Genomic DNA, 14,490 nt, shown 5'->3' with positions numbered 1-14,490 from the left:
TGCTCCCGATCCGATCCCGATCGTTTTAGTTTGAGTATCTGCCGATCCCGATATTTCCCTATCCGATTGATTGTTTTTGGTACCGATTCAATTCCAATCATTCCCGATAATTTTTCCCGATCATATGCATTTTGGCAATGCATTAAGAAAAAAATGAATAAAACTCGGACGAATATATACATTCAACATACAGTACAGTCATTATACAGTACTGTATTTGTTTATTATGACAATAAATCCTCAAGATGGCATTTACATTATTAACATTCTTTCTGTGAGAGGGATCCACAGATAGAAAGACTTGTGACTTTGTATATTGTGACTAAATATTACCATCTAGTGTATTTGTTGAGCTTTCAGTAAATGATACTGGAGGCATGCCCAAATCCATGATGGGAAGTAGAACCCTGACTGTGCGTAGTGCTACCAATGGATATATCTTCTCTGCGTTGGGGTATAGCATAAGGTGTTAAGAAAAAAATCAATTGCTACCTTGCTTCCCCACATTGCTTCCCATGATATTTCTAATCGTAGGGAGAGGGATTGTAAGCTTCTAGCCAATTAAAAAAAGGCTCCTAAAGCTGCCAAAATTCACTCTACTAATGCTGCCTTTTTTTCTCTATATAGGTTAAACGGGGCCATTACAGATTGGGCCTGCCAATGCGGGAGTGGGTCGTGCAGCGCATGCATTAATTGCGTTAAATTTATTAACGTGATACATTTTTTAAAAAATTAATTACCGCCGTTATTGGGATAAATTTGATAACCCTACCGTAAGCCTAAACTAAAGACTCTGGATGAGTGTAACATATTATGTCTGTAACGTTAAATACAATTAGAAAACGATTTAATTAAAAAATATATATATATATTTAAAAAAGGCATGGCCGATATTTTTTTTTTGCCGATTCCGATACTTTGAAAATGACGTGATCGGACCCGATCGATCGGGACATCTCTAGTGGGCAGTTTTATTGCTTTAAAATGGATTTTGAGCATTGTGCTTTGGAGCGATCTTGCATTAGAACCTAGAGATGTCTCTTGTACAGAACTTATACGTTTTGGGGAGCAAATGAGTTAAGTACCCCAATATACCCCCTACATTTCAAAATAACTATTCAAAAAAAATGTGTTACACGTTATTGTACTGTCCTTGCCAAGACGTTGGAGCTAAGTCTTAGCTAGACAGACAGCTAAGCTCCGAAATGACAATGTCAAGCATCCGTGTGGTTTGCTGTAACTCAACACTTGCAGAATGAAACTAAAATAAAAATGAAATTAAATCAGTCTCATCTTCAATAACAGCAATTCAAATTTGTGTTTATAACTAGCTGCTGATAGGCAACAGCAATCCACACAAACGGTTAGCATGTATCAGTTAGCGTCCACACAAAAACAATCACATAACCTCACACCAAGTATTTGACCACAATTGAAAATGCACAATAAACAGCACAAAAGGTTATATATACAGGTGTTGCCTCTGTGGATGCTTCACAAGCAACGATTGTGCGCGCAGGTACTCTCTCACAAGAATGTGCAACACTTTCGTGGGAGAAAATGCGCTCTACCCGGTGTGTGCACGTGGGCTCTTCTTCGTGTGCGCAAATATTTTCTTCTTCGTGTGTTCTTGCACTCTTACTCGCATGTGGAAATACTACCTGCGCTATGCTTACTGCACCAAAAAATAAAAGCATGCATCACAAAGAAAGTCGATATTATTAAAAAAAAAAAAAACCAAAAAAAACACTGGTGACAAAATGGCGGACGAGACGCCAGTGTCGTAAAGTCGAAATCACATGCTTTCACACATGCCTCGCCTCGGAAAAGTCCAATACTAAGACGCAACCCAATAAATGTCCGCGTAATATCTGTGTCAGTCGACCCAGGAAATTGCTTTCACACACAAGGGCTACCCGTTTAAATTCCGGGATTTTAAAGGTGTTTCGGTATTTGTGAAAGGGGCTATAGACATTTTCCGAATGGCCCTGAGACATTCGCAGGCCAGCCAAGAAATGTCTACCCTACAGCATGTTGTGTTTTGTGTGGAACTTCTATGCAAAGAACGAAAAAAACAGTAATTGTTTCATAGGAATGAAGAATATCACAGTAGATCTTAAATTTTGTGTTTGCGTCTCTTGGAGGGAAAAGTTTGGACATCCCTGAACAGGAGGGATTTACAGCAACATGGAACACTGGAACTTGACTCTCAAGATAAACAGAAGGCAATGTGGAACACAGGATGTGCTAAAAGTGGGGAACGGCCATCTGTCTTTTCAGCTTAATCATCACTGTATCACTTTTCATCTGCAGGATGAAGACAGTGGTGAGAGGAAGCCTGACAAGGAGCAGGACAGGCGATTACTCTAAAACTGAAAGGAACCTCAGCTTCCCCCAAAATGACAAAAAAATAAGTGATCCAATGTATATTTTTGTGTGTACATGTCATGTGCTTCTTAATAGGACTAGCTTTTAGAGATCCCTAATATTCAGCTCATCAATCGAACGTCGGAGATGTCATCTTGGGTGGGGTGGAATTTGGCAATGATCACGTGGTGCCACCAGTGCACCACATCATCAGTTGTTTGCCTCAGACATCATTTGTTGTTTCGGCCACTTACAACAAGACACCCTCTGTCTGCTAAGGATGGCCCACCACAGGATGATCAGACGCGGGTGTGTGGTGTCTGATCATCCTGTGGTGGGCCATCTTCAGCAGAGAGTAGGAGTGGGAACATCTTGTTACCTCACGATACGATACGATTTGCGATACAAAGCTCACGATAATGATGATCTGAAGATATAGCGATACAACGCTTATCGATACTTTGGTCGGGAAATCATTCTAGGATATTATACAAACAACTAATAAACAGAAAAACAAGCTTCTGCTGTGAATTGGAATGAGTTTATCACTAGTAGACGTTCAATCCGTTTGAAGTGGGATGATGGCAGCGAATGAACGAATGTGGCAGCGAATGAACGAATGAACGAATTCAAATTAAATTTTGCTGCTTCGAGTATTCGTTGAATTAACGTGGCGTTGTAATGGCTTGTTTTGAAAGTGTTTGCATTCATTTTCATTGATTTGGGTGGATACACGGTTCTCTAGTCTACCCCATTTTACATGGCTGAATTCATATGCTCCCTGTTAAGACCAATATAAGCTAAGTTTTTGTTTGAGCCAGTTATTTTTTTGAATGCATTCGTAATTTAGTTTAAAAGTATATTTAGCCATTTTTTGTGGGAATATGTGTCTGAGTCATTTGTTAAGAGCATTGTAAAAAAGTGTTAGTATTTTATAGCATTTAAGCTAACGGACTTTTACTATGTAAGTTAGCTAAATGTTCTTTTGTTGTACATAGATCCCCTTTTTGTTTCAGATACAGAGTGAGGTTCAGCTCAGGTATTTTAATTTTTTATGTTCCTTATCCGATTACTTGATTATTCGAAATAAATAGTTCATCGATTAATCGGCTACTAAAATTTCGAATGAATGAACGTTCCCACTCTAAATGATTTGGGCGTCGAGCACCGGCAATGGCAGCCTTAGAGTTACCTGAGACACTATTATGGTGAAAGATTTTGGTAACAACTTGTTGGTCTCTTTTTTTTTTTTTTTTTTTTTTAAACATTTCCACCTTTTTAAAATGATATCTCGATTCTTGGCAGGAGCATATCGATAAACCTTTGGGATACAAAGTATCACGATATATCTCCGTTTCGATATATTGTCACACCCCTAGCAGAGAGTGTCTTGTTGTAAGTGTAAATATGCGCTACAATGCGCTCAACTTTTGTTTAAAATTAGCTTCTTATCACTATGTCGCCTGCTTTTCATTCATTCACGCAGCTTCACAGTTCTTTAAACAGTGTGGAAGCTGTGCTTCTCCAGACTTGAGAGACGAGTCATTAGCTAAAGGTAGGGTTTATCCCGCCTATCGGAAGCTGTGCATCTCTGGGGGTCTATGGGCAGTGGGCGGTGTTCAGCTAGCCCGGATGCTCTGGGTCTCTGGATGATGATTGGCTGATCTGTCTGAGGCTTAATCTGTTTTTGATTGACAGCGAAATAAGCGAATCAGTAATCTTGTCGTATTAATATCCGCAGATATTTTTCCAATTTCTGTTGGGGTTTTTTCTATTGTAGCTGCTTGTGTTTTAAGACTTGACTTCTGGCACACTGGTTTCTGTACTTACCGAGTAGTGGGTGCTGCTGAGCCCCTCCACTGTCACAAAGCAGTCACAGGCAGACACTTTGAGCAGGATGACAGCTCTTATGCTAGCGGTAGCATGTGCTTAATGCAGTCAGTTCCTACAATTCTCTCTTCTGGAATGGCGACAAGACAAAAGAAAAATAGTATTGCTGTGGAAAAAAGGAATATTAAAACAACTGATAAGTCCAAATAGGCTTAATTACAAGGTAATTTCTGTATAGTAAATCAAGCTGGTGAGAAAAAATAAGTTTAACAATAACTTCAAAGTAGGTCACTGTAAAAACTATCAAAGCTATCCAAAAATGATTATATGATAGCAAACAAGGCAGACAAGTTTAAGGTACATACAGTATTTAAAAATTAGATAAGATTATATTTTACAGCCTAACCAGAGCGAAACAATTCTTGTTTTATTCTGCCGCATCCAGTTTCGTCTCAGGAATAAGCAAATACAGTGTCTGCACCCTACTTTGGGTTCTTATCAGTAGAAGACTTATTCCTTTATCATGTAGCACAGCGCAAACATTTCAAATCAGAACAAGCATCCGTATGCTAACTGATGTAGACTTCAAAAGTGATGGGTGTAGTAATATGAAGTGAGTTGGTCATCCTACATGTAATTCAGAGTCTAATGCAAAATTGAATGACAATCTGTGAACAGAAGAAACTGGAGCAAACCCAAACAAGCATAATGTTACAGTATCTGTCCATCAATTTTCAGTGCTTGCAATTCAACTTTGAACCTTGAAGCAGTGCTGACAGAGATTTCATCATGAAACAAAGCTAAAACAACAGTTATCTGAAACTCAGATAATCTCAAGATCTTTAGAATCAGAAAAGACATTTATTAGTCTTGAAAGTTATTTCTAAAGCTTCAGGAGTCTTGCCAATTACGATGAGAGCCATTAGCCACAAAAAGAGAAAACAGAACAGCGGTGAACATTCCCAGGTGTGGCCAGCCTACAAAAATAAGAGCATAACAGCAATGACTTACCCGGGAGGTCAAAAAGGAACACAGGACAACATCTGAAGACCTGCAGGCCATTTTGGCTCAGTTAAGGTCAGTGTGACTCAACAATAAGAGAGAAGTTGAAAATAGGGGGGAAAAAAGAATATTCTATGCAGAGTTGTTTTTGGCAGCCATTTTAATTTTTGTCTTAGTCTTTTAGTCTCTCTTAGTCTCTATTTTTATCATTTCAAAAGATGTTCGTCTTTGTCATAGGCGGACATTGACTTTTGCGGCGGGGGGTGGGGGGGCAAAAATGTTGATGACCGAAACGCAGTGTCAGCAATAAAATTAACTTACATGATATATGCTTGGATAGTAGCTTAGCCCATGCTCGTACATACAGGCATCCCAGCTGTGTGTGTGTGGGATGGGAATTGATAAGATTTTTACGATTCCGATTCAGTTATCGATATTACTTAATGACTCGATTCTTTATCGATTCTCTTATCGATTCTAATTTGGACTAATGGACTGTATAAGGTTCTAGGTTCAATATATTTTATGGTTCATTCGCCTCGGGGTGTCGTTTAGAGCACAAGGAGCGGAGAGTGGAGTTGGTCTTTGGCACTTTTAATCCAACTTGGCAACAGGCAGGACTATATATAGGCAATGGCACTTGATATGAGAATAACTCAATGACCAAGTGTGTGGGTTTATGTGTGGTTCTGAAAGGAAAGAAAATTAGTGCTGATGCAATAAATAATGCAAATTGACTGTAAAGCAGTCAATAACACAAATACATGACTCCTACAGTGTAATGAACACAAGGTGCACACAGAACCCGGAAGCACGCTGTGTGCACGTGCGGTCATCTTGGCCATAAAAGTGGCGAAAACTAAGCACTGTACACTCATATGGATGTACAACATCATCTTAAAATGCTAAACAAACACATTTCCTCTTAACACAAATGTACAACACGACTATAATCTAAACAATGCTCTCCTCGACACAGCGAGGACGAGCAGGAGACGCAGTAACAGTAAAAACACTAAACGGTTGCGCTTATAATGGCTCTAACTTATTATAAGAACTTTATGGCATGAAAAGGAAATACATTCGTTCATGGACGCACACAGATTAACAGGTGGCCACACTCTCCTCGAAATGAGCACCTTACGCCTATTCTCGGTCCCACAATACGCAGCGCTTTTGACGTAGTACAATAACAGCAAGTAACTGACTGGTTGCTATGGGAACGAATGCATACCCAAGGAACCGTTCTAACAGGAGTATTAAAATTGCTAATGAAATAGTTTAGGATTATTTTAGATGCATATATGTTATATTTTTCTCATAGAGTATTCGACGAGGAATACGGTAGACCCATTAATAGACTTTTTTGGAAAAAAATCACCATTTCTTTAAGTAGTCTCATGAATAATGAGTTGGCCTGTGAAAATAAATGCATAATCACTCATCAGATTATACTTGGGGGGTGGTCCCTCTTCGAATAATTATGTAAACTCCCATGGTGAATCCAATGCGTCTGGCATGCGTAAATTACGTGACATAAATTGTACTCTACTGTTTGGAATCGATAAGAGAATCGTTAGATAAACTGCCAAACGATTCCATGGAATTGAAACATTTTGACAACAATTGATACTTTTGGCCAAGATCATCATCCATTAAGTATGGTATGCCCGGTGGTGGCTGTGGCTCTGTTGTACAATTAAAGTCCTTAGTGGGGCAAACTGAAATACCATTTTGGTGGTGCTCTCTGGCGTTTCATGGTCGGCATTTTCAATCCTTGGTTCTCACTCAGTAGTTGTCTCTTTTGAAAGCTTAGGTTTGAAAAAAGTATGTATATCCATCTTTGCTCTTGTGTCGCAGGCAGTGTTGTTAATAACGGCGTTACAATATAACGGCGTTACTAACGGCGTTATTTTTTTCAGTAATGAGTAATCTAATTAATTACTTTTCTCATCTTGGCAACGCCGTTACCGTTACTGAGGCGGGAAAGGCGTGCGTTACTATGCGTTACTAAGTTGGTTGAATAAAAAAAAGTCTGAGAGAAACGGACTCACGGGGACGAGAGCTGAGCAGGAGTGGGGAAGACGCCGTTGCAACCGCGATGCTAGGTGGCTCCAATAATACCCGACTGCAGCCATAGCCGACAAACTACGCCCACATGACACGGTAGATATCATATTATAGAACTAGATGCAAATGACAGACACTGTTGCATTGCCAACATGTTTTAAGGACTACATGCGTTTGTAAACAGCCGCCATCTTAAAGCAGTAGACCTCTCAGGAAGGCCCTGATGTAGAGATCCTTCCTAGCGAACCTAAGTAAATTTTTTAAATCTAAAATGCTCCTAAATCGGCAAAATCTTAACTTAAATCTATCTTTAAATGATGAAACAGTTTTAAAACTTACACATGTTTAAAGTAGACAGAAGGGAACTAATGCAATAACGGGAGAAATTTTAACAACTTTAACGATTGATTCACAACTTTAAATGACTTCGACACATAGCAAAGGTTACTAGCTAGTTATCGCAATACCCTTGTGTCTAGTTAAGCGGAGGGTAAAGAATTAGGCTAGGGCCAATTGTCCCCCAAACCCTTTAAGCTTCACATTGTGTGACCTGTGGTTTTTTTTTTTTTTTTTTGAGAAAAAAAAATATATATATCACTAGTTACTTTGCCAAGTAACTAATTACTCTTACATTCAGGTAACTGAGTTACTAACGCAATTACTTTTTGGGAGAAGTAATTTGTAACTGTAATTAATTACTTTTTTAAAGTAAAATTAACAACACTGCATGGCACTAAATGCGTTAGTAGACAGCCGCCATCTTAAAGCTCCAGACTTTTTAGGACGGCTCTGTTGTAGAGAACCTTCCTAGCGAACCTAAGTAACTTTTTATCTAAAAAACTTCTAAATCGGCAAAATCTTGACTTGAATCTATCTTTAAATGATGAAACAGTTTTAAAACTTTCATATGTCGAAAGTAGAGAGAAGGGAACAAATGCAATAATGGGAGCAATTTTAACAACTTTTAACAGTTGATTCAGGGTAAAGGGTAAATTAGGGTAAAGAATTGGGCTCGGGCCAATTGTACCATGTTTTTTTTTTTTTTTTTTTTTTTTTTTTTTTTTTTGAGGGAAAAAAAAAAAGTAATTATCACCAATTACTTTGCCAAGTAACTAATTACTCTTACATTCAGGTAATTGAGTTACTAACGCAATTACTTTTTGGGAGAAGTAATTTGTAACTATAATTAATTACTTTTTTTCAGTAAGATTAACAACACTGGTCGCAGGTTGTTTTTTTTGGGGGGGGCTATGCAAAGCAAATGACTGTCTCTAAGATGCTAGTCACATGATCTGTTTGCAAAGTAATTTTGACCCATTATAATTTTTTTGTTCTTCATAACATTAATATTTGTTGTTTGTTTTATTGCTTTACAACTTTTATAGACAAATATTTTACTGGGAAAGTCTTAATTTTAAATTCATATACACTGTTTACCAGGAAAGTCAATTACATGCAATGATATTTTTGGCCACTGGGGGGGAGGTATTCCCACCCCCGACCCCCTCTCAATCTCCGCATATGTTCATTGTTTAGTTTTAGTTAACAAAATCTCAGACAAATTTCGTCTAGTTTTAGTCGATGATTGATCAAAATGGTTCTTCGTGATGATAATACACACTCAGCAGGAAACCAGTACATTATTTTAAATTGATTAAACCCACCAGGAAGCCACGAACTGGATGTTTAAAAAAAAAAAAAAAAAGTCCAAGGGATTAAAGATAACACTTGCTAAATGCTAAAGCTAACGCTGTGAGTTACATTTAGTGTGTGATGATCGCTCAGCAGTGCAGACATTTAAAGGCTAAAGCAACACTGCAAATTCTCTCATGCAAAGATAATAAAACAAATCTTACTATGTGTTTCAAAACAAGCCAACCTGGAGCGCAGCCTAGTTTGAAGGACTTCCTAAATACGGTCAGGGTGGGGGTGCAGGATATGTCACATGTGTGACATGACCCAAACACTGCTACTTTGCAGGCTGATGTACATATTACAGAAATTATGTCACATTTTCGTCCTGTTGTTTCGTCAGACGAAAACTTGCATTCGTTTTGTTATGTTTTAATCTCCCAAGACACGTTTTTGTTTCGTCATCGTCATGAAATATTTTCGTTATCGTCATCGTTGACAAAAACAACGGTGATTCTATGGGCTGACTAATCTAAAGTTACATTGGATGGTGTGTGTTTCTTTACATCTGGAGGGAAAAAAACTGCATTTCAGAAACAGCTTAAGTCAATATCAGGCAAAACAGGACTCCGCCAGTGATTTATACAAGCAAAGTGAACATGAACTACTATAATATGTAAGTAAAAAGTTGCTTAAATTAAACAAAAACAAACTAATATTATCACCTTAAGTCACAAAACATGCCAATTTCTTTTGGGTTTATCTGTTTTGCTACAAAGCCTACTAATTCGGCTACAGAATGAACACAGCACATATCCATTGCTGCCAAGATTGCATGGGACAGGTTGATTAAATTTTGGTTACCGTTGACAAAATTTGGCAGGTTCAGAAGGGGTTTTTGATTAGTTTTGACATTTAAACTTTTATGTCTACACCTTAATTTTCCGCTCCGTTGCTTGCTTACAGAATCATTAGCATCAACTGGCATTTTAGCACCACACAATGCGTGAGCTCTTAATTGATGTAATTACTGATCTGTAGGTACACAATCAAATTCAACAAAATGATCACAAAAATGACATAACATTGCATTAGATGCAGAATATGCAATATTTTTTTACTGTACCTTTTCAAAGGACTACAGTGATCACTCATTTTTTACGGTTAATAGGGACCAGAACCTGCTGCGAAAAGTGAAAAACCGTGAAGTGTATTTTTTTTTTTTTTTTCATATTTAGCATTGGAAAGAGAAACATATAAGACATCTTTTTTCACTTTTTTCCCAAAGTATAATTTTTTAAAAAACTATGCATATATATATATATATATATATATATATATATATATATATATATATATATATATATATATATATATATATATATATATATATATATATATATATATTAGGGCTGTCAAACGATTAAAATTTTTAATCAAGTTAATTACAGCTTAAAAATTCATCAATCGTAATTAATCGCAATTAATCGCAATTCAAACCATCTATAAAATATGCCATATTTTTCTGTGAATTATATATATATATATTCTGTAAAATAAATTGTTGGAATGGAAAGATAAGACACAAGATGGATATATACATTCAACATACGGTACATAAGGACTGTAGTGGGCATTTCACTCTACTGTCATTTAAATCTGTCTATGCTGTCCTCACTCCGAAGCGTCTACTTTTTCCAAAGCGAGACAGCTAGTGAACGACGCCTTAATAATCAGACTTCTTCCTTTTTCATCTGATTTATTAATAAAATGGCCTCAAACCATTGTCCTCTTTAGACCATTTACGTAAAACTACAAAAAAAAAGTAAACAAGCATTGCATTAGCAACAACGTTAGCTTAGCACGCTATACAGGTTGACTAAACATAAACAAAAAGCGTCTCATACAAAAAATATAACATTTCGCTTATTAACATAATATGTACATTCTTTACAACAACCATACTTACGGACAAATCTTTTCCAAGGATCATATAAGCACAACATTACAACGTAGGCGTCAGTCCGAGACGTCGTGCAGCCATATTGAACTGGCAAGAAAAAAATAAACCATGTCGCAAAGCGACCACAAGAGTTCGCTGTTAGACAGCACAAAACGCCTTGCTGTAAAACTTACCAAAAGGCAGAATACTGTCTGAAAGGGACATGTGCGTTAATTGCGTCAAATATTTTAACGTGATTAATTTAAAAAATTAATTAACGCGCGTTAACGCGTTAATTTTGACAGCCCTAATATATATTTTTTTTTAATAAATGTTTTTTAAGCACTACAAATGTAATAATTATGATGGGTTTTCAACATATTGCTGTCCCACCGAATTATTTTTAAACAAGAAGAAAGTAGAAAAATGTTTGTCTTTATTAAATGCTTCATTGAGTGAGTCCACTCAAATCCACTCAAGCTGCTCACCTGCACACAATGAGATGCCACAGCAACTGTTTTGCAAGTTAAACGATGATTGTCGCATGCGGCGCTTAAAGGTTTCGGCTTCCAAGCGTACCTGGCTAGATCAAACCCTAACGTCTGTCAGTCTTTCTTAACTTTAATAAGCAACTCCTGTGCCCTGCCTGACCAAGAAAAGCGGCAGGGGCGAGAGTGGGAGACTACGTGATCGGATCGGAGACAGCTCTATAAAATACTGCATTTGTTATTTATTCTTTAATTGAAAAAAAAAAATCCACGATGGACTGGGGGCGCGAAGTTTGAAGTGAAAAGTAGCGAGGGATCACTGTACTATAACTCCCGTGATGCTTATCTGTCCACCACAGCTGATATATTTTTCTGAGGATAATAAAAAATTATACATAGATTTGAATGAGGGGAACATCTTATCTTGAACTGACAGTTGTAATTTGGGCTGGTATCTACTGAACTGGGCAGGTTTTACGGTCTGATTGGGCTGGAGATTGTCTTTCTGATCCGGCAACCCTTCTCATATCCATCCTTCCTGTTAATTAAAAGGTATACCTGAACCCAACGTGAGTAGTCGAAACCAAATGAGTTGCATCAAACAGATTGTGACTTTTTTATTTGAACACAATGTGGTCGCTTCATCACAGCGGGGTCATTGTTTCACTAGGTCATGTCCTCAACATCAGGGAATGAATGGTCGTCATTAAATCTCTCTTTTTTACGATCGCGTAAATATCCATGAAGCCTAAAAACAACCGATAAAACCACCCTTAGATAACATAGAAGTGGAGCATTCGGCAATGTCTCTTGGACCTTTGAAGTTTTTCTATTTGCTTGTACTTTTGTCATTTTTGGGCAAGTCGCCGATATAAATGTTTTCAGTGCAAATATACCGCACTAAAATTCCTGTGTCTGTCTGGAAGCTGTGCAGAAAAACAAGCCTACAAACGAGAGAAAATTTGACAAAAGGTAGAGCCATCATTTTGAACCGATGGATCAAAGATAAAAGTAGCACTCTGTGCCAGCAACTTGTCCCACAAACACAAACACCCAATGTTCTGATTTATCTAAGACTGCTGCACAGACAGTAGACACATTGGCCTTATTGTCTTCTGTTGTTTTTTTTGCCCAGGCTGCAAGCATGCATGAAGTGGGTGCAGGACAGCGCACGGGGAAGGAGCATCAATCCAGAGCTAACTGAGGTCACTTGTAGTGGCTCTTTACTGAAACTTTTGAACTCAATGACGCGCAAGATGCTATAAGAGGAAATTACTCTGTGGCGTAAGATTCTGACTCCTGTCGAGTTAGTCAACCGCAATGCAGAATTAGGCAGTCTGGTGGTTTATGAGATTCACACACAAAAAAAGAGAAGTGAATTCTACCTCAGAAACAAGGTAGGAGACTTTACTAACATTACTCGCAAAACTTGATTAATATCTTTCCATTTTTATTTTACTGGCACACAATATGTAGGCCATATCGGAGAGCACTAGTCTTCCTGCATTCCTGAAGCGTAGCAGGGGCGTGCACAGACCAGTTGTGAGCACTGGGAGAATTTGTTTGTCAACGAGGAAGTAAGCTGTGACGGGGCAAGGACGGCGGATGAAGGTGTGGCCTCACGGGAGCAGGAATACAAAATGCAGGTGGAGAGGATAATTCTTGATCGGTGAGACTATCTGTTCAGTACAATGACACTTAAACTTATATTCTGGGTCTTCGTCCTAAATGTCTCACTCAAGCTATCAGGTAAGTCACAGTACTTATTTCGATTGTACATGGGCTAATTAATAACTAAACCCAGAATGATTGTCTAAATGTTTCAAATAGCACTTTGGTCTTACTGTAAACTGTCACGTAGGTTCTAAAAAATATTGTCAAAACACAAAGAAATTGTTCTTGTTTTTTCAAATTGGATAAAAGAAGATGACAGCTGATATTTCAGTGTGAGATAATTGACTGGTGATCAAGCTAAAATGATATGTATTGATATCTGTCCATCATATGGCAACTTACAGTATACCCTGATCTGATTCCCACATGGTGTAGTGTAGTTCTCAAACTATTTAAAAAGTGAAATAATATGAATAGGTTTTTTTTTTTTTTACTGGTGATCCAGGATTTTTTAAAAACTTTCAATCAAGGTAAACATAATTTACATGGATGCTGAATGCATCTTTCTCAAGTGTGGCTACTTTGTATTTAGCTTCTTGATCAATCTTAGAGAATTTTGAATTTCATTGTAGGTCAATATTTGAATCTTAAAAAATTGCATATGGCAGAAAACACTCAGGTGACTTGAAGTTCCGCTCTGAGATCCCCAATTTGGCCAAATTTCAAAATTGTACGATATGCATGTGTGATACATCATTGGAAAGCTTAAAATCTCAATTTTCCGGGGGAAGAAAATTTTTGAACAGGAGGGCATTTAAGAAAAAAAAAAAAACATTTGAAGCCGCAAAACTCTATCTGGAGGCGAGAGCAGGCGAGAGCAGAATTACAGACGCCACGACTTTAACGAGATATTATCACATACTTACCTTGTTTTGATTCAAAAACTCCATGTAGCATGTATCACCAAGTGTCAAGACACAGCTGTGAATGGCCACAGCTGGGTTTTGGGGGGATTTTATGGGTGAAACATGGTAATATAACAAGGGTCGCGATGCAAAAATCACAGAAAACGAGTGGTTGAGATGTTCTTTTTCATATATTCACCCTTTTAAACGTTATTTTTCAATTTTTCTTTGTTTGGATCGAATATTTATCATCTAAAATATTGGGGAAAATGCAACAGTAACGGAAAAAAAATACCATCAAGAGATGGTTATGAGGTAGATATCCGTGACTTTTTTACAGACACCAATTTTTTGATTGTGACGTAATGTGTTTAAAAGTTGAAAATATGCGAGTTAATAATTTTTTTTAAGTCGTTTTTTTTTTTCCAATACTAAATATTGGACATCAATTAATGATTCTAAGCTAAAAATGACAGACATTGTGAATAATAAATACGATTACTTACCTTCTTTTTATGGCTAGGTTGAAACAAAAGTCGTTGCGCGACGTCTGTAAACGGGGGTTTCCAGGGTAAACGGACAAATTAAAAATAGTTTGGGGGCTTAATTCGCCATGAATCTGCTATTGCAGCATATAGAC

The 14,490-nt window shown here is 37.5% G+C and overlaps 1 protein-coding gene across 2 annotated transcripts in view; it reads left to right on the top strand.

Moving 5' to 3' along the window:
- Positions 1 to 5,072: 5,072 nt before the first annotated feature.
- The window catches only part of adam28 (ADAM metallopeptidase domain 28), a 43,143-nt gene continuing 33,725 nt past the window's right edge, over positions 5,073 to 14,490 (top strand). Inside the window, exons 1-3 of one of the 2 annotated variants that reach the window (XM_057831132.1) lie at positions 5,073 to 5,274; positions 12,467 to 12,728; positions 12,808 to 13,000. Coding sequence is in view for 1 of the 2 variants with exons in the window: in XM_057831131.1 (XP_057687114.1) it covers positions 13,023 to 13,080 (58 nt within the window). In the remaining variant the exon portion in view is untranslated. Of the gene's footprint in view, positions 5,275 to 12,466; positions 12,729 to 12,807; positions 13,081 to 14,490 lie in introns of both variants that reach the window. The other variant, XM_057831131.1, reaches the window with a different exon arrangement.

The sequence above is a fragment of the Corythoichthys intestinalis genome, chromosome 3 (assembly GCF_030265065.1).
Source record: "Corythoichthys intestinalis isolate RoL2023-P3 chromosome 3, ASM3026506v1, whole genome shotgun sequence".
NCBI classification, from domain to species: Eukaryota; Metazoa; Chordata; class Actinopteri; order Syngnathiformes; family Syngnathidae; genus Corythoichthys; species Corythoichthys intestinalis.
The sequence above is the reverse complement of the archived record's forward strand: the minus strand, read 5'-3'. Positions and strand labels throughout refer to the sequence as shown.